This window comes from Plectropomus leopardus, chromosome 1 (assembly GCF_008729295.1).
Source record: "Plectropomus leopardus isolate mb chromosome 1, YSFRI_Pleo_2.0, whole genome shotgun sequence".
Taxonomy (NCBI): Eukaryota; Metazoa; Chordata; class Actinopteri; order Perciformes; family Serranidae; genus Plectropomus; species Plectropomus leopardus.
In genome coordinates, this window is record NC_056463.1 from 38,020,281 (window position 1) to 38,040,772 (window position 20,492).

General features: G+C 39.0%; 1 protein-coding gene across 1 annotated transcript in view; it reads left to right on the forward strand.

Moving 5' to 3' along the window:
• The first annotated feature begins 3,236 nt into the window (after positions 1-3,236).
• The window catches only part of LOC121941804 (nuclear receptor ROR-alpha A-like), a 125,992-nt gene continuing 108,736 nt past the window's right edge, over positions 3,237-20,492 (forward strand). The window contains exon 1 of the mRNA XM_042484684.1: positions 3,237-3,393. Coding sequence (XP_042340618.1) covers positions 3,237-3,393 — 157 coding nt within the window. The remainder of the gene's footprint in view (positions 3,394-20,492) is intronic.

Sequence of the window (20,492 nt, forward strand, 5' to 3'; positions counted from 1 at the left end):
CGAATTTGCCATGAGACAATTTTTTATGGTTTCAAAATCTGTTATGTCTATGAATTGTGAGATTAAGTTTAAGTATTAAGTATTAAGATTAAGTATTCCCATAGCTTTGAAACTCAATTGCAAAACCTGGTTTACACAATTTAATTTTACATATTTTATAAAGGGGGCAATTGTAACATCTCAAATTGCACCAATTAGAAATGGAACAGAACCATGAAACTCTTTTTGTGCTCTGTGGTAAGGTATGGTTACTTTATTTGTACCCATAGGTAGATTTGTTTGCAGTAAAAGATTTTACAAGTATCACTGAGGTGATCCCTCTCTGCCTGCAAACAGACAAAGTGACATCTCATGCTTGGTACGATTAATTATACAGTTTTAATTAAACTGCAATCAATAGTTCAATGGATATTAAAATATTTGAACTACATCTATATTCTTAAAAGTTTATTTTTGTCTTTGAAACTTTGGAACATATGCTGTTACAGTCACCTCCACATGTGGGGGCAATTGAGACATTTGACTTCTTGTGTTTCAATCAATATTGTGACTCTAATGTTGCTTGTAAAAACAAGATAACAACAAAACAGGCAGAGCACAGATATAAGTTACCTACATAAATATTGTATCCAAATAGCTCAAGAGGTTTTTGAGTAATGACATCAAAACCCAAAAATGTTACAATTGCCCCTGGTCTCCCCTAGCGTAGTGTAAATCTATCACTACTACTAGTAGCAGTGGCAGTAGTAGTACTAGTAGTAGCACTAGTAGTAGCACTAGTAGTAGCAGTAGCGGTGATAGTAGAAGAAGCAGTGGTGTTAATTGTAGAAGTAGTTCTAGCACAACTACTAGTAGTAGCAGAAAAGGCAGTAGTAACAGTAGTAGTAGTAATAGCAGTAGCAGGAGTTGTAGTAGAAATAGTAGTACTAGAAGTTGCTGTAGTAGGACTACTTGTAGTAGTAGCAGTAGTAGTAGAAATAGTTGTATTAATACTACTAGCACTAGTACAAGCTAAAAGGTACAAGGTAGAGTTATTGTAATTTTTCTTAAACATGGATTAAGAAGAAATGAAATTAAAATTGACCTTAAATCCTGCTACATCTTTTGGGCATTGAAGGAGGAGTTTATGAGTCTCACAGCCTGGGGAAAGAAGCTGCTCTGTAGTCTGGTGGTTCTGCAGTGGATACTTCTCTATCTTTTTCCAGATGGCAGCAGGGTGAACAGACTGTGGCTGGTGTGGCTGCTGTCTTTCAGTACTCTTTGGGCTCTGTGCAGACACCTCACTTCACTGAGGTCACTGATGCTCTGTGGATGGGAACCAGTGATGTTCTGGGCAGTTTGAATCACCCGCTGTAGAGCCTTCCTGTCCTGGGCCGTGCATGAACCATGCCAGTTGGTGATGTTTCCAGTCAGTATACTTTCTATTGCTCCTCTGTAGAAGTTAACCAGGATCTTGCTCTGGAATTTAGCCTTCCTAAGTCTCTGTAGGAAGTAGAGCCTTTTCTGTGTTTTTTTAACCTGGGTGGTGATGTGTGATGACCAAGATAGGTTCTCAGTAATAGTGATTTCAAGGAACCTATAGCTGTTCACCTGCTTCACCTCAGCTCCACTGATGTAGACAGGGGTGTGTGTCTTTGCCTCCTTCTTTCTAGAATCAACAATCAGCTCTTTGGTTTTACTGTGTGTTTTACAGTGGAAGTAGAAATCATAGTAATAGAACTGCTAGTACTACTAGTTTATTGGCCACACTTAGCTGCCGTAAGTCTCTAGTGCACATGCCTTAAGGCTCTGCAGATTGGGGTATTTTATACCTGGAAAAAAAGCTTTTTCTGCTTCATGCACCAATGAGAAGCTCAATCCATGGATTGGTGTACTGTTTGGTAGGAAACCCTAACTACTAGAAACATGGGTGCATGAGGGTGGGGCTCTGTTTATCCCTATGAGAGCTGCTCAGTGGCGCAGGAAGCAAAAAAGGCTCTTTTTCTGTGTTCAGAAATGTGTATAATATAATACCCGGATCTACTGACCCATAAAGCATGCGTAGAAGAGATTAACTCCAGCCAAACACGGCTGAGTGGGTAACTTCTACTTGCGGAGTAACTGACTACTAGATTAGTGCTTCTGTGGCTTGAATGGCGGTCTAAAAAATGTAATCTTGCAGCTCTTTTAGACTTTCCAAATGTTATCAAACTGTATGGTTTACATCTAGATAGGTACAGAAGACATTTTGCGGGGGTTTTGACACTCACAAAAAATTATATACTGGTTTACAGACGTCTCTTTCCCAGTGTTAGTCAATGGGGAAGTCTTTCTGGGCCAATGTGCATCATTTGACCGACTCGAATGGTGTAATTCCCCATTTCGGCCACTATGTAAATTTTGCATCAATGCATAGCGCACTTGCTGGGGCTCAACTGGAAACCATTGCTCAATGCTGGAAGGCCCGCCCTTAATTCACGCAAGGCATCACGGGGGCTACCAAGACATTGGATAATTGCCTGAAATACCACCTCATGTGAGCTTTAAACTTTTTTTTGTGATGAATAAGTTTTTTTAAATGGATGTGTTTCCATTGTGGATTCTTTTAGTGGTATCTTATATTTGCAGTTTCAATTGAGGGTTAATGGAAACCCACCTAGTGTGATGTATCTTTAAAATGCAAATAGTTCTCTGACTGCAGACATTATTTTCTGAATGTCAAAGGTCATCATTTTTATAATTTTCTATGACTGAACTCATGTTCAGTCGGTTTTACCCAGCTTCCTTTGCACCCTGCCAAGTTGTTGCAGATAGCAAGTTCCTTGTGTCAATCTGCTTGTAGATCTCAGAGACTGTCTGTGGCACACCATGAACTCCTCACACCTTCACCTTGCTCAATAATCAATATTAGTGACTTGACGTGACTCGGGTGTTTAGTTTTCTGACAGACTTTTGACCTGCTCTGTTTGTTTTGCCGTCAAAATTTAGAAGTTGCCGTGCGGAGTGGATCCTGTCCGGGTCTTAGCCTCCAGGGAGGGCAGCCCAGCTCTCCACAGCGCCGCCCTCCCTCTCTCTCAGCCCGGCTTCGTCTCCTCCAAACGGCGCTCACAGCAGCGACCTGACAGCCGCCCAGCAGCCGCGCCTCTCCCGCTGTTCAGACACTCCGCTCCGCCGGCTCTGTCCTTTTTTTGTTCTTTTAACATTCGCTAACTGCTGAGAGGATTATTTTGTAGGTCGACTTTTTTTTCGGTGTATGGATGGAGTCGTCCCCGCAGGATTCGACGAGCGACCCGGGCAGGAGCGGCTCTGAGCCCGCCACGCCGCTCGCGGAGACGCCAGTGAGCCTGGAGACTCTGCGGGGCGGAGAGCACCTGACTCCGGCTAGGAGACACAGCAGCTCCGGCTACAGCAAAGGTAAGACTTCCGCTGGGTTTTTATTTTTGTATTATTTGAACCCCAGTTGGCTCGTGAATGTGTCGGCTGTCAGGCTGCAGCAGCAACTTCAAACGGTTTGTGTCAGACACACACCAACACACACATTAAACCTCCACACACACTCGTGATACAGTGGCTCGCAGCTTTTTGACCTTTTTGCTGCAGTTTGTGGAGTTTCTGGTGTTTGTGAAGCCGCATGAAGCTGGACAGTGAGAGAGCTGACAGCCAGTGGTGAATCACTTCAACTCTGATTAAATGGCTGCATTTTTGGAATAAGTGACTTTAAATAGTGAATCCGGATGAGTCTGACACCCATTCATGTCTTAAAGCTCAGTGTTTTTCCTGGTTTGGTCTCTTAGTTTAAGTGAGGGTAAATCTTGATGCTTCGGGACACAATGCTATTTCAGACAGCAGTGTTTGTGTTTGCTGCTTTCCTCTTTTAATTGTGCTGTCTTAACTTTCTGTGTATACACCACTTGTCTAAGGGTCAAAAATGACCGGCCTTCACTAAAGCCCTAAAATAAAGCAGCTTGATTGAATTTTAAAACGTATTTTGCATGAAGAAAAATATGTCATTCATCACAAACTTTGTGAATATGTAGGTTTTCCCGCTTTTTTTTTCTCATGTTCGTGTCATTTTAGGAAAAGTTATTTCAAGTTGAAAAAGATGATTTAGGCCGTTTTCTATACTAATACTACCACTATAACATAGTGGCGGTCATTTTTGATCATGTAAGGGTTAAAATGAGTCAAAGCCAGCTCCATAGGCTATAGAATGCCTCCTTCTGACCTCAACCCCATCCAACACTTTTAGGATGTAGTGGAGCTAGAGCACAAACAATTAGTCAATTAATCAGTTAGAGGATAATGCATGTTACACTGTCAGGTTAGTGTGCTGTCATCCACCTGTTTCTAGGCACACTTTTAATTTGTGCATCAACGGTGGAAAATGGGAAAAAGTTGACTGCATAAGGTGTAAAAGTTGTGCGGACAAAAAAAAAGCCAAAACAGACGGAGTGAATAAATGATGACATACATGAAGTAAGTGAACGTGAAGCAGCTGGGTCACCAGAGGAAAACTTTGGCATGCAGAACCACAAATGCGTTATAAAAGTATCTTTCATACATATCGTATCGACGTTTCTAAAGTGACGTGGCTTTGTGGCTTTTTAGCCTCAAACGTTGGTGATTCTTGTGACTTGTTGCTGTTTTTCATGTGGTTTTGTAGCACCCCAATGTGGGTGTTTTTTAGGAACCTGTTGCTGTTTTTCCAGTGGGGACTTTTCTCTCCAAAACCATGTATGGTATGATATGATCTTCTCCTAAACCAGTAGTTTTTATGCCTAAACCTAACCAAATGATCGCCACAGCATTGTTGAAATGTAAAGTTTCAACACATCTGCTGCATAATAATGTGTAAGCGTAACATATCTATGTTTTTTATGGCTATTGGGTAATGAGCTGAAAACTGCAACTTTCTTGATTTTCAAAATCATGTGTAACTCATGGCACAATTTAAACAGGACCAAAAAAGGGAGGGACTGTGCCTCTATATTCATACAAGATGAGTGAATGCAAATAAGCAATCAGTCATGTTTTATTTTGATCATATTCTAAAACTTCAGCCGAAATTAGTGCTACATTTTGATGGAATCTCTGCTACATAGAAGTTTACTCTTTGTCTGTCCACATACTTTTTCCCATGTTGGTGATTCTGCGTCAAGCTTTATGGACTTAATCTCCTCTGATCCTGAGCTTTTTTTTTTTTTGCACTGTCATAGGAGTGAAACTATTCACTGATTAATGGATTCATTGATTGACAGAAAAGTATTCTGCAACTGTTTTGATAACTGATTACTGTTTGAGTCATTTTTCACGCAAAAGCAGGAAATGTTCTGTGCTCCAGCTTCTCATATGAGCCTTTTCTCATAGAGAATAATTAGTATTGGACATCTGAAGACATCACCTGGGTAGCTGTGATGGACATTTGTTTCACTGTCTTTAAATGTTTTCTGAACTAAACAATTAACAAAAATAATGGTCTGATAAATGTATTGAAAAGAGTCATTTGCTTTTGGCTTAAAGCACACGTAAAGATCTTATTTGTTTGTATAGGAACAGTCACATGCACATAATTAATACCAATGAGGGAAGTGCAGTTAACCCTTTGTCTAGAGTGTGCAGCTCTCAGGCCTCCCTGTTGGTATGCAGCTTGGAGAAAAAGAGAGAGAGACAGCGAGAGAGAGGGGGGCGGTCAGATGGAGCTTCATTGAGTTTCTCAGAGCAGAGTCGTTTGTTACGTAACAGCTGTTCAAGGAGAAGGAGGAAAAAAAAACAATCCCAGTGAGTGTTTGAGCTGAGAGGAAGCAGATAGTGTGACTCTGGTTCTGAGACGTTTAGTCAAAACAGAGAGCCGCGAGGAGCCGGGACACGAGTAAATAATGAGAGAGAAATAAAAGTAACCTCCCAGGGAGTGATCAGCACTCACATGCTGCATTCAAGTGCGCCTTGCACAGAGCTGTGTAAAGGCGTGAGATCAGCTGCTGTTAGACATGGATCACTCACACAGCTGCACCACCTGACTCCACTCACAAAATGAAAAAAATGCACCCTGAAAAAATCATCATCAGTCATAATGTCTCCTCAAATATGTTTGAGTGTTATCACTCCAGTGTGTGGGCGTTGTTAGTGTTTATCAGTCTCATAGATATGTGTCAGCAGGGCGACACCTGACTGGTAGATTGAGAACAGCGTTATCATCCCTGCTTAACACAAGCTCGTCAGCTCATTTAGCTTTTACGTCGCGTACCAAACAAGTCAGCAAGCAGCAAACAGGTTTCGCGTTGAACAGTGATGAAATGGATATTTTCGCCATTGTGCATCCCGTACGTACTCTATGCTTCTCTTGTTTTGTTGTCCTCCCTTCTACCTCTTTTGTTTTTCTTCGCTTTCTTCTACAAATTTTTTGCTGTCTGACTTCCGGGTCAAAGCCCAGCTCAGGAACTATGGAGCATGCGCTGAACGCTTTAGCCAGTTTAAGTACAGCTGAGTCATAAATATGAAAGAGTTAATTGACCTCCAACCACATTATCTAGGTGTGTTAGTCCAACTTTGAGAAAGTCGATATAGTATGATTTCAGTTGAAGTGACATGTTTACATGTATTTCAAAGGCCCAGTTTTAGTCAGATCAACACAGTAATTCGACGTTTCTATCATAATGTGAGTGTGAGAATTGTCAGAATCAGAAACAGGTTTATCATCAAGCAGGTTTCACATACACAGAATTTGCCTGCTTTTTTTTGTGCATAATAAAAAACAAGTACTGCGAATGCCAAGATTCATAAATATACACTTATAACAATTTCTATTTTTTTTCCATAACACAAGTTTTAAAAATTAGTAAAATTTTACAAATTCATTGTAAAAAGGATATACAAAACCCTAAAATGATGTAAAATCGATCTAAAAACATCTGTTTTAGTTAGAGCTGCACAGTGTCTAATGTGAGGTGTGATGGTTAGTTTGTCCAACTACAGTGAAAATATCCGTGTATTTTGTTACAGCTGACTGACAGCAAGCTTGACCTCTAGCCATTGGAAGGTCAAAGGTCAGATTTTAAAGACGGGTTGAAGAGTCTGAGGTTAAAATTTTGAACTGTTCTGAATGTGTTTACTGTTTTTAAAAAGAGTCAGCAGTGTATGAAATAAACAGTTCAATCAGCATAAACAGAGGCACTAAAATCTGGGAAATTTAGATATCTTGTGGGCCAAACCGTCTTTGAAATGAGATCAACTCCACTAAAACAAATGAGAAGGAGATCAGTGTGCTCAGTGTGGAAATGTATGAGAGAGTGAATAATCCCTCAGTCTGTCAGCTCACTCATGCGCTCTCAGCTGGCAGTCGTGCTGTTTCTGACGTCACCCGAAGGCAGCAGGCGTGTTATGTAAGAGGTGGCAGGTTAGAAGGGCACAGAGCACATAGTGTGTGAGAGTGACAGCCTTAGGAACAGACCTGAGATCAGCTCTAACTAACCTGCTGACCCACATTCCTGCTGCAGACTGCAGCAAACTTTATTCATCAAACTGAAAGATTACAAAGAGACGACTGACCTGTGCACTCCGGGATTCAAAAATGTATTTCTGTTGTATGTTTTCCAGATCCTGTGATGACGTGTTTTAACATTATCCAGGTTTCTATGCAACTTTAAAGGGAAAGTTTGCCATTTTGTATGTGGATGAGTACATTTGTTGATATTAGGTGTAGCTGATTGAAGCGGTGTATTCCTCAGCAAAGCGTGCTATACTGACAGAGAAAGTCCAACTCCTTCTCATCCCAGGTCTTCACATCATATTGTTGCTTTAAGTTCAAGTTCGTATGCCAAATACTGTAAAACTTCAAATATAAACCTGGTCCCAGATAAACACCCAGTCCCTTTTACTAGCCCGGTGTGATGACACATTTTGACAAGTTAAGGCCTGTCCCAATAAGAGGCTTAGTTTTTATAGAGTTTTTTATAGACGTTCTTTAGATGTATAAAACCAGGTTGTTGGCTACCTGCTGGAGATAATGTTATTTAGCTGCTTAGATCACACATACAGTATGTACACATGTTTAAACTTTTGTCAATGTGAACATGCTACACACATTGTTAGCTTGGTAATATTCTCCACAATTCAATCATTCAGTTAATTTTACTGAAACCATGAGCACCAAAGAAGACGTATTACCAGCATAGTAAAGAAGAGAGATGCAAAAAAGAGATTAGTCGATGTAAATGGACATTTTTTTTAAAAAAAGTAAAGGAACTAATTTCGTGATTATATATTTAAAATTATTTTACAGAATTATTTTTATTTTAAAGATTTTTTCCATTTTTTGTTTACTTTTTCTTTTTTTTCTTGTATGTGGGTCAGTTCTTCTTTTGTTGCTCATTACTTTCTTCCCATCTTTATGAAAAAAAAGCCAATTTGTCCAGGTTTTAATGTGTTAAATAAATAATTTGATTGTATTTCACTGTGGTTTTAGGGTACATTAAAATGACAGTGTACATTCAATGCAGTGACATGCATTATACCCTGGCTCTCTCTCAGAGGGCTTCTGCTTATACATATTACTATTGAGATATCCTTCTGCGTCTGTGATGCCACAGCCATGATATCAGCACATGCACATGGTGAGATCACGCTGCACATGGTTTTGTTTAGGCAACAAAAGCACGTGCTTGCACAGATGGATTAGGCCAAAGAGGCACATGGTAAGATGTAGAAAAAAAACATCACATTCAGACAGGGAGGGAACACATGAAAGTCTGGGGTTAGTTTGATCCAGCCTCCACCTGTCCCGTCCGCCTTATAGGCTCTTTATGGTTTCTACCTGATGACTGCTGCATTTCATGTGGATACAACAGCTTCTGTGCGGCGACATTTTCAACTGACACCGAATGTTTGGGTGTCATGCTGCTGTGGCAGGTGCCGTCTGGCTGTCTGGTGGCATATAATAAACTACGAATGTTTTTGTCCAGCTGTGTGACGTAAGAGGTGTTTTTTGGCATTGGGATCTTACACCAAAAGCACTGCTAAAGCAATGGTGTTTGATGATTTCTGAAAGAGAATGGGCTGGACTACATCACTGTCATGTCAACTGACCACTCGGAAGCAGGAACAGCAACAGACTTTTCAGCTGTGAACTTTGCTTTCTGGGTCAATATAACTCGCACTGACGTGCTTCAGTTAGTGAATGTCCCTTTGTAACTACTCTCCAAAAATGTTCTCAGTTTTCAGAAAAGTGCATGCCCTGCTCCCTCAAAACCACTTCACTTGTCTTCACTTATTAAAATGTTTTCACTTAAAAAAACGAAAGTTCTGACTTTCCAAATTGACCCTGCTTTTAGAAATGTCTTTCTTTTTCAAAATTGATAAATATAATGTAAAACATTTGTTGTCAGTTCTTTAAAATGGCATCCCAAATTGTCCAAAATGGTCTCGCTTCATACTTCCCAGAAACTATATAATTTTTCAAAATGTTTGTTTCCCAAAATAATTCAACTTTGTAAAATTAATGTTTTAAAACTGCCACGGTCCTCACAAAGAAGTACAAGAACACAGAGTTGTTAACCTCACGCTCAGCATCAGGTCTGCAGTCTGTGTCTTCACTTTAGCTCTTCTATTTGTTCTCTTCGTCTCCGCGGCGTCTCTGTCCTCACACACTTCTGATGTTGTTGTGTCTTGTCATTTTTTTCCTTCTTTTGTATTTCTTCTTCTTCTCCTCCGGGATGAGACAGGCGTCTCGGCCCCCCGGAGGTTTCTCCGTCTCGCCCACACAGCTCGTCTTCCTCTTTCTTCCTCCTCTTCTTCCAGTTGGTGTGCGCATCATTACAAACAATAAATCTGAAGTTTCATCTTCTCTCTGTCTCAGTCTGGAGATCCTCTCGTCTTGTCTGCAATTTTTGGATAATGAAGGTGCTTCACAGCCGCTCAGTGAGACGGGATGAACTCCACTTGTCTTTATTCTCTGTTTACTGTTTTGGTGGCTGCGACCTCCTGTCATGTTGACGGGTTAAAGCTGAGTGACGCTGGACTCTCAGACAGGGAGAGTGTGAAGAAGAGCAAGATTTGGTCAGGTGAATTTCTGGCTCTGTTCTAATCGAGTGTCTCAAACACTCAAAAAAAACACTCGTAGCTCAGAGTTCACGTTTGGACATTCCCAAGTTTTTTTATTTTTTATTTTTCAAAGACACTAATGCAATATAGTATAATAATAATAATAATAATAATAATAATAATAATAATAATAATAATAATAATAATAATAACAATTATATGTTTTGGTTTTTTTTTTCAAAATAACTAACTTAGATCTTGGAGGTTTAAATACTTGATAAGTTGTGTTAACCCAGGTTTCAAAGGGTTAATTGAACATTTTTAATAATAAAAATGTTTGTTAATGGCAGCATTAGTTGTGGGGTAAAAATGGATCGTTATATGCACATCACGTAGGAACAAGGCTTTCAAAAAAAACTTTGAGGGAAAAAGGTAACGCCTGCACACTCACTCCATGCCACGCAGTCAGTGTGCAGGCGTTACATTTTTCCCTCATGAAAGCGTTAGTTGTGGGGACATTTGTGTCTGCAGTGACAGTAAGTGTGCTCTGTGTCTTATATAATGTCGGTCTAAAAAAGTATTGGTTTTTACACCAGTGTTCACCAAATGTTACACCAAAATTAGGCCAAAGGTCACATCAGATGGTGTTACACATCGACCCCGATAAACCTGCTGCCGCTACTCTGAGTTTACTTGAGCCACGCTTTTACCTGGTGCAGCTCTGCAGACCTCAGAACAGTTTAACATGAAGCGCTTCCAGTCCCTGCCAGAGAAGGTGAATGTGAGTGTGTCCCAGTTGAAAGTTTTCCACAAACTGGGTGAGGATGTGCTCAGAACACAGCAGAGAGTCCATCCATGTCGGTGTGTGTGTGAAGTTATTTTGGCCAGCAGGCCTCTGGTGGCTCTGTGGTCTGGATGCTGAGGAAGTTTGGTGTGTTTCAGGCTGGATTTGAGTTCGAGGTAATATCCTGGATGCACAGTGTGTATCTGTCTGACAAATTGTCAGCCGATAATGGGAAATTTACACAATGATTTATTCATACGATAATTAAAATTACAGCTGATAAATAGTGCCAATAAGCCATACTGCTTTCATTGACTTGAGAAGGACAGCATTGGGTGGCGGTTCACCTTTAAAGTCCGTGGAGCTGCTAATAAGCGCAGAGAAGAAGAAGAACAACAACAATAACATCTGCAGCTCGCTTAAAAACGTGTGCGGACGTCTCGCACAGCTTCAGAGAGACGACAGGTCTATGGAGTATTAAATCAGCCACATTCTCTCACTACATCTTAAACATAATCAATCAATCATAAACACAATCATAAACATAAATAAAGCACAAACTACAGGTTAAACACTTCTTTTTAAAGTTTTAAAAAAATGAATCGGTTATTGTATTGGTTATCGGCCTGAGGAGGAGGCAACTTTCGGTTATCGGTATTGGCTAAAAAAAATGGTAGTGTGGCTAAAAATATTTATAACTGTTCAGAAGAACCTGGCAGCTCCATGAAAGCAGCAGCTGCAGAGCAAAAACACTGACTCTGACTGAGATCCTCATGATCCGCTGACGGTCAGTGACTCGCTTGCCGTACAGTCTGTGCACTGCGATCTGCCCGGATACTTGGCCTTTCCAGGAGACCCCTGGCTGCCTGATTGGTCATCTCTGATGTTTTTTCCATCTGAATATTTCAGATGATCGTCTGCTGATTTGGAGTTGAGCTGGCTGAGTGAGCACAGCTGGAGCTTCAAGGCTCGCTGCTAATTAAAACATCCAACAGAGACGCTCGGAGGAGCTTCTTTAACTCCAGCATCAGTCGTACATCTGTAAGGATGCTGCGCGGTTCACACTGAGATACAGCCCTCTGAAATGAACTAGCACTCCACATATCAACACTTGTTATGACTCGATGGCACAAACAATCTCTCACTCATTACAGAAGTGTCTGTAACCTATTTCATCACTCAGGTTCACATTTAAAATGTATTTTTATTAGGGGTCAACAGATTATCAGCCTGGACGATTATTGGGGCTGATATTTTGGTATATACGTAACCAACACATGTTGAATTCTACATTCGGAGCACAGATAAAGCACTTAAAACCATGCACTTCATGCCATACAGGTTACATTTGCACTTTTAATGCATTTTTGTCCTCTGTATGAATTGCCGTATTGTTTTGTTTGTCTTCTTTTTCTTTCTTTCTTTCTTTCTTTCTTTTTTTCTTTCTTTCTTTCTTCTTTCTTTCTTTCTTTCTTTTTTTATCTGTTACCTGCCTAGGGACTACAGATGTAAATTAGCAGTCGTGCTAACCCCTGCATATTTACATTTGTATTTTGTACTGATGTTCATTAATATGCTTTGTCCCTTAAATATATAAATGAATAAATAAAAAGTGCAAAGAAAGTGTCAGCGCTGGGGGAACTTTTACTTTGTAAAACCCCAGGGAGCTATTTTTATTTATTCATTTTTTATTTACATTTTCACTTGACTTTATAGAAAAAGTTTCAGGAAACTTGCTGTATCTGATTTGAAAAGTTCCAGGTTTGATTAAACATTTGCTAAAGGCATTTAAACAAAGATTTGCTTTGGAGTTTGTCATATCCCAAATTTTAAATATTGACAGAAAGATTTACATTTTTTATTGTAAATGCATATCGGTTCAAAATATCGGCTATTGGTCTCATTTACTACTAGTAATCAGTATTGGTATCAGCCCTGAAAAAACAATATCGGTCGACCCCTAATATTTATGCACATATTGATTTTAAATGTCTTTTTCTTACAGACTCCTTTCAGTGCTTGCACATTCCGTGGATTTTTATTTCAATAATAGAAACTTCGAGCACTTTGAAACACATATGTACAGGTTTTAGTTTGAGCTTTGAGAGAAACATGAGAGTTCATAGTTGAGGTTATTTACCAAACACCTTGCTCCTCCTCTTCCTCATATGCACGAGGTGAATTTCTCGGCTTTGATGATAATGACCTGGGGTGCCTCTTGCTCAGGTCTGAAGCCAGCTGTTAATTAGCGTGTTGATGGCTCCTTTGTGCGGCAGCGGGCCCGTTTGCCTGAAACACGCCTCGTTGCTCCCTGATAAAGACGGAGGAAAGCTGTCATGGAAATTCCATTATCAGTGTCAGAACTCGATCCGGCTGCTGGATCAGACGGACGATCTGTGATCAGACGTTCAGGAAAAAAACAGCTGCAGACACAAACAATGTTCAGAGGAAGTCTCTGACCAGCCTGCAGGAAATCAGATGGATTCATCACTCTGTCATAATAAAAGTTAGAATTCACAATTTAATAACTGCATAAATCAATAACTTAGAAAGTTGATCATTTTCTTTGATAAATTCTTCCGCAGGGCAACTTGTTGGTCTGCTAAAACTCTGACCCCGACCTAATAATAATAATAATAATAATAATAATAATAACAGCAATAATAAAAATAACAGTAACAATAACAACAATAATAATAATAATATTTTTTACAAGAATTAAAGTAAAAAAAATAAAGGGGAGAAATAAAGAAAGAAGCAAAAAGAAAATAGAAAAAACAAACAAAAAACCACCATCTATACTGAAAAAGATAAAAATAAAGAAATAGAGACAAAATAAATTTAATAAAGAAGATATGCTTTTTTTTGCTTTTATTCCATATGTATATATGAAAAATAGAAAAAGAAAAAAATAGAAATACAGCCATGTGATTGTATGCCTCAGTTAGCACCGTGTCTGTGAAAACATGGATGCTTTGCACACAATTTTTTTTTTTATTTTAAAATGACCATGTCCAGTTTTTAAAACATAAATATTACCATTTGATTCAATGTACCAGGTTATAGCTAAGAGCCAATTCACATCTTCCCCTGCAGCAGCACATAAGATCTCTACAATCAGCACAGGTTCACCCAAAATTAGTGTCACCAATTCAGTATATGACCAAATGTGTCTTCTTCTTACCTGAGTTATGGGTAGAGAAGTGTCTTTGCAGAACAATGTGATGTCACACTTGACCTTTGACCTCTTGGATCTTAAATGTCAAAACTTCATCATTATATCCCATGAGACATTAGTGTGAAATTGGAGTGTACGAATTCATGAGTCATGGCCAAAAAACTTTTTTTGTGGTCACCGTGACATTGACCTTTGACCTTCGACCATTAGATCTGTTTATTCTGAGTCCAAGTGAACATTTGTGCAGGCATCACGTTCATGAGAATGAGATAGATGAGAGGACACAGTGACCTTGACCTTCAAACCCCAAATTTGAAACAGGTCATAGTTGAGTCAATGGTTGTTTCAAATTTGAAGAAATTTCCTCAAGGTGTCCTTGAGATATGGCTTTCACATGAATGGTCCAGACGGACGGACAACCCGAAAACACAATGGCTCCGACGTAGAGGCATAAAAACCAACAAAGGGCTGGACCAGATATTCAGCTAATTAAATATTTATTAATCAAGTAGTTATTCAGTTTTTAATTTAGGGGATTCAGATGTTCTTTTGTTTTTTGGAGACAACAAATGTCATTTCAGTGTTTGTGAGAAAAAAAAAAGTTACATTTCTTGGCATTAGTGTGCTCTGCTTCTGTCTCACAGGGCTTTGTCAGCTTATTCTGAGTAGTTAGTAGGTCTATAATAATATGCCTATGATAATAAAAATTGTCACCAGCTATGTAATGTCACAGAAAGTGCAAAGAAAGGTCATTGAACCCAAAAACCTCAGGAGTTTGGAATGCCTTCAATCAGTCCCTGCAGGATATTTTGATATTGCCGTTTTGGTGTTGTGTGAGCCACCCGCAGCTCACCCCTAGAGGAGCTGTTTGCTGCAGCACAGATCAGGTGAAAGTTAACATCTTTCATAGTGAGAACAGTTATCATTTCAGAGGCAAAACCTAATTTAACAGACTAATTTAGAACACTTAAAAACAAATTATTGTACTGCAAAACTGCAGCTTTTTAACTTTGCAAACTATTAAGTGTCAACACTGCTGTCAAGCAGTCAGAGGCACACCAGGCTCTCCCTCACCTGGCGGTGAAGCTGTGAAGCGTTCATGTGTAACTTTGGCTGAGACACAGTGACATGAGAGGACACAGAAGGGGGCTTTTGTCATCGCTGGCTCACTGACGTTTATTTAGTGTATCTGGGCCTCAACATGCCAGGACTTCTGTTCTTTATTCTGCAGGGAGTTTAAATGGCTCAGAACTAACCTCTCTGGTCTCATTTCATTTCTTTGAGACCTGCTGAGTTCTCCTCTCTGACCTGAGATTGTATTGTTTATGTGTTAATACATGTTTGCCTTGAAATAACCTTATGGTGTTTATTGTATATATAAGTGTGTTTGCACCTCACTCTGCTGCTTGATATTTATATCAAAGTCTGTGTATGCCCCCCTCTCCTTTTTTGTTTCTTTTTCTTTCTTTTTTCCCCCTGTAATTAGTATTATATTATTATTGGGTTTTTTTTCTCTTGCTGTTATGGTCCCCTTTTATTTTATTTCATTTCATTTTGTGTGTTTTGGTTTATGTGCCCGAGGTTGAGGGTGGGTGGGAAACTGGTGGTATATTCTACTTGGTGTTCATGGCATTCATTGTATTTTGCCTTTATCATTGAAAATTTGATATAGAGATCAATCAAAAAATACAGAAATATCTGGAGAGGGTGAAACTCCACTGAAATCTTATAAGATAGAGTTCACTTTGGTGTCATTATCAACTTTGACCATCTCAAAAAATTCATTTATCTGTTACAAATCATGTTTTTGTCTAATTCATTACACAGTCTTCAGGATCTGTTGAGCATGCACGCATCCAAATTCCCTTCATACTCCTGCATCCTTCTTAGCTTTTGTTTTTGAGTTGATCTTGAATTTAATTCCAGGCAGCGTTACAAGACCTTTTAAAAAATGAGTCCTCCTGAAGGCCGGTTGCCTGTTTCTGCTCCTGCTGTCCTTCCTCCTTCTCCTCCTCCTCTGTTGCTCCCCAACAGGTGTTTGACCTGACTGCAGATATCAGTTAGCTGTTAAAGAGAGTCAACTCCTGGTTGCACTCTGCTCAGAGTCCAGATGGCGAGGAGCGGCGAGTCGGAGCAGCCGAGAAAAAAAAAAAGACTGAGAAGGTTTCCTGCTCAGTGCATGTGTTCTCCTGCTGAACATCCATGTTTGTTTTGTCTGAAATAATCTTTTGAAGACTTGATTTTGTGACTATAAGACTATGGTTAGAATAAGATGAAGGTTTGTGTTTGGGGCTTGGAAGGGAAAGCATTATAAATTGATGAGTGTGTGTGCGTGTGTGTGTGTGTGTCTCTGTAAGAGAGAGAGTGTGAGAGAGAGGGTGCTGGGAGCAGAGTATATAAACGGGAGCGGTCTAAGCGCTGCAGGAGGAAACACAAACTGTGACAGATTCTCTGATTTTCAGTGAGAGTGGAGTCAGCCAGAGGTTTTTAAAGAGACAGCAACGGTTTACCAGCTTCGTGTTTTGTGAGCAGACATGTGCATGAATGCCTGCTTCATCAATCAATAAATCAGACGATCAATCAATCAATCAGTATCAAAAATCCAAACAATCAATCAATCAATCACAGTGATGACAGGTCTGGATTCCACAGCTACTCAGCTTTGAGCAGCTGATTTGTTGATAATGATTTTCTATAAATTAATGATGTGATGTCATTATTATTATTATGAAGATGATGGTGATGTTTTCAGTGCTCAGCGGTGTGGATGAATATGTTCTACTTGTGATTTGGGGTAGAGAAAAGGGACATTTCTGTTAAGACATTAAACTTTTACACCCAAGCAAATTGGCTTGATTTCTTTCAAAGGCTTGAGAGAAAGAAGGCAATGAGCAACTTAACAAAAAAAATGGCCAAAACATTAGCAGGAAAACAAAAAAATACAAGAAAATTACCTGAAAGTAAGCAACGAAAAAGAAGAGTCTAAAGAAAACTAAATACTAAATACTAAAATGACTTAAATGAAAATGCTAAAAAAAAATTTAATTATTCTAAAAGACATACAAATGTTTTGTCTTTTAGAATAACTCAAAATATAAATGATTAGATTTGTAAATTAAATTTTATGGAATTTTTTTGCAAAGCTTCTTGAAAATATTATACTCCCCCTTGACGCTTTTTCTGGCATCTGAACACAGCACAACAAAACTGACAACAATCCAGGTTTTAAAGGGTTAACCCTTGAAGCCTGAGCAAATTGGCTTGATTTTTTTTTTCAAAAACATGGAAAAGAAGGCAATGAGAAACGTAACAAGAAATAACTACAAAAAAGCAAGAAATTAGGTTAAAGTTACAAGAAAATTACCTGAAAATAACCAAAAAACAAACATAAAAAAGAAAGTAAAAGAGTAAAAAACAGGAAATTGCCTAAGAAAAAGGCAAAAATAAAAAAATATATAAATAAAATGATAATAAATATTTAACTGTAATCAATTTTTAATATTTAATTATGATAAATATAAATGTAGTTTTCTTGATATTTTCCCTAAGATATTTGACAATTTTTTTCATCAGCTTTTCCTTTTGCATTTTGCAGGACACTTTATGCTAAGTTGCTGATTGTCTTTTTTCTCATGTTTTTCAAAGAAATTAAACCAAATTTGCTCATGTATGAAGGGTTTAGATGCTTCTGGAAGCCATCTAAAAGAAGAATAAGAAATCTAATTTTGATCTTTGATCTAAAGGGCTTAACTAATGACAATAAAATTCATATTTATCATTTACATAACAGAAGCCATAACTTTATGGACAGATAAAGTAGGTAAAGTTATTTCTTTATTGTGTGAATGTGGTTTTGAGGACTCAAAGGTTTATTTAACACAAGCAGTTAATGTGATGGAATCTGCTGTTATTACTGTAACCTCCCTCCTGTGTGAGTACAGAGAGATGACGCTCGTGAGGAGAAGCCGCATGAACATGATTCACAGCTTTAGATACCATCAGAGCTGAGCCTTTAATGATGAAATGATGAGTCGATCAGTCTGTGTGACGGCCCGCTGACAGCCGAGATCACACATCAGAAACACAGCACACTTCATCCCGCGTAACCACTCACTGCTGGAACTTTATCTACCTGCTTCCTGCTGCACATTTCCATTAGAGTCAACACTGATTCATCAATCAAATTAAAATGTTCAAAACTGAACCTTTCCACTCCCCCCTTGCTAATAAAACTGTCAAATTCCTTTGTAGCCTGAAGCAGTTTTAAAATTTCCTCCTACTTTTAATACAATTTATAAAAATATATAACAGATTTTTATCTCGCAAGATGTTTGACAAGAAGCAAAGTCACACCACAGTTTACAAGCTGATGCTGTGTGTACATTTTAGGGGTCGACAGATTATCGGCCTGGCCTATTATTGGGTCCGATAATTTGGCATTTCGCCGATTATCTGTATCAGCATTTTATTTTATTGATCACTGATAAAATTGATTAATTAAAAAGTGCACACAAAGTGTCAGCATGGTAGGAATTTCCCTCTAAAATTTTATCATTTAGAAAAGTCTTAATAATTTTGAGACCGTCTGTCGGATAGCCTTACTTTTTTCGCTAGTGAAAGCTGCCGGCTGTGCCGTTCAGAGGGATGACTCCGATGCATCGTAGCTCTTTTAAAAGCCTCAGTATTCAGCCTGGAAATTCGGGTGTTTTTACGTGACCTTGTTCAATAAATCATAATGATAGATCCGATATTGGGTGTCTTTCCGTCCATATTTTATCCATATTTCGATGATAAAAGTACATTTGCAAATGTACGATGCTAAACGCCATATTGGTTTCCCATGGTTCCATGGAGAGAGGTCAGAGGTTTGTTTTGGTCTTGTCCACCAATCGAAGACGATCCGACGCTTTGTATCCGCTTACTTATGCCACACGTCATCTGGAGCAAACTGCACTGTGATTGGTCTAATCCTGCTGTATCTATCGCTCTGTGTTATTGGCAGCGCCTCCTGCATTAGAATAAACGCTGGTAGCCCTATAATAATAATATAATAATGAGACAAGGGTAAATCAGGAGACAGTCTAACAAGCAGCAGGGCCTCATATGGATGTAAACTCTGTGTTGACTGCAGGCAGAGCAGGCAGGAGAATCAGGCCCCTCTCTGAAGTGTCAGGAGTGTGATGTGGCCCTCTGCAGCATCACAGATAGAAAACGCTTTTGCAGAATGGCACAGATAATGGGATACACAAAAAACTGCAAAAAAAAAACAAACAAAAAACGATGGGATTTTTTTGGGAAAAAAGTGTGTCCATTTTTTTTAACTATAATAATTACAATGTTTATTTTTTTCATTTCTGATTCCCAACACTTGGGAGAAAGGTTTTCTACAACAAAAAAAAAAGCTTGTACATAATAAAACCTCCATAATTTCATACATTTTTTTCTTTCATAACATAATATGCCACTAGCAAAACAGACCTGAGTAGATCCTGAAATTACACCTCCTATAATGATGTGTTTGTGTGTGTGTGTGTGTTGATGCTGTGTGTGTGGATGATGTTTTGTGTTGATAATGTGTATGTATATGTAGGTGCTGTGTGTGTTGTTGCTGTGATTGTGGATGTGTGTGTTGTTACTGTATATGTAGGTGCTGTGTGTGTTGTTGCTGTGATTGTGGATGTGTGTGTTGTTGATGTTTGTGTGGATGATTTGTGCTTTTATTGTGCGTGTGTGTGTGTGTGTGGATATACAGTATTTGTTGTTGTGGTTTGTGTGGTTTGTGTTATGGCTGTGTGTAATTGTTGCTGTGTGTGTTGATGTTATGTGTGTGGATGTGTGTGTTGCTGATGTGTGTGTGTGGATGATGTTTGTGTTGATGCTCTGTGTGTGTGTGTGTGTGTGTGTGTGTGTGTTTGTGTGTGTGTGTATATGTGTTATTGCGGTTTTGTTGTGGCTGTGTGTATTTTTGCTGTGTGTGTGGATGTGTGTGTTGTTGATGTGTGTGTTGATGCTATGTGTGTGTGGATGTGTGTAGATACTTTGTGTGTGTGTTAATGCTGTGTTTGTGCATGTGTGTGTGTGTATATGTGTAATTGCAGATTGTGTTGTGGCTGTGTGTAATTTTTGCTGTGTTGATGTGTGTGTGTGTGTGGATGTGTGTAGATACTTTGTGTGTGTGTTAATGCTGTGTTTGTGCATGTGTGTGTGTGTATATGTGTAATTGCAGATTGTGTTGTGGCTGTGTGTAATTTTTGCTGTGTTGATGTGTGTGTTAATGCTATGTGTGTAGATACTTTGTGTGTGTGTTAATGCTGTGTTTGTGCGTGTGTGTGTATGTGTTATTGCAGTTTGTGTTGTGGCTGTGTGTAATTTTTGCTGTGTGTTGATGTGTGTGTTAATGCTATATGTGTGTATATACTTTGTGTGTGTGTTAAAGCTGTGTTTGTGCGTGTGTGTGTGTGTGTGTGTGTGTGTGTGCGTGTGTGTGTGTGTGTGTTGATGTGTGTGTGAATGTTG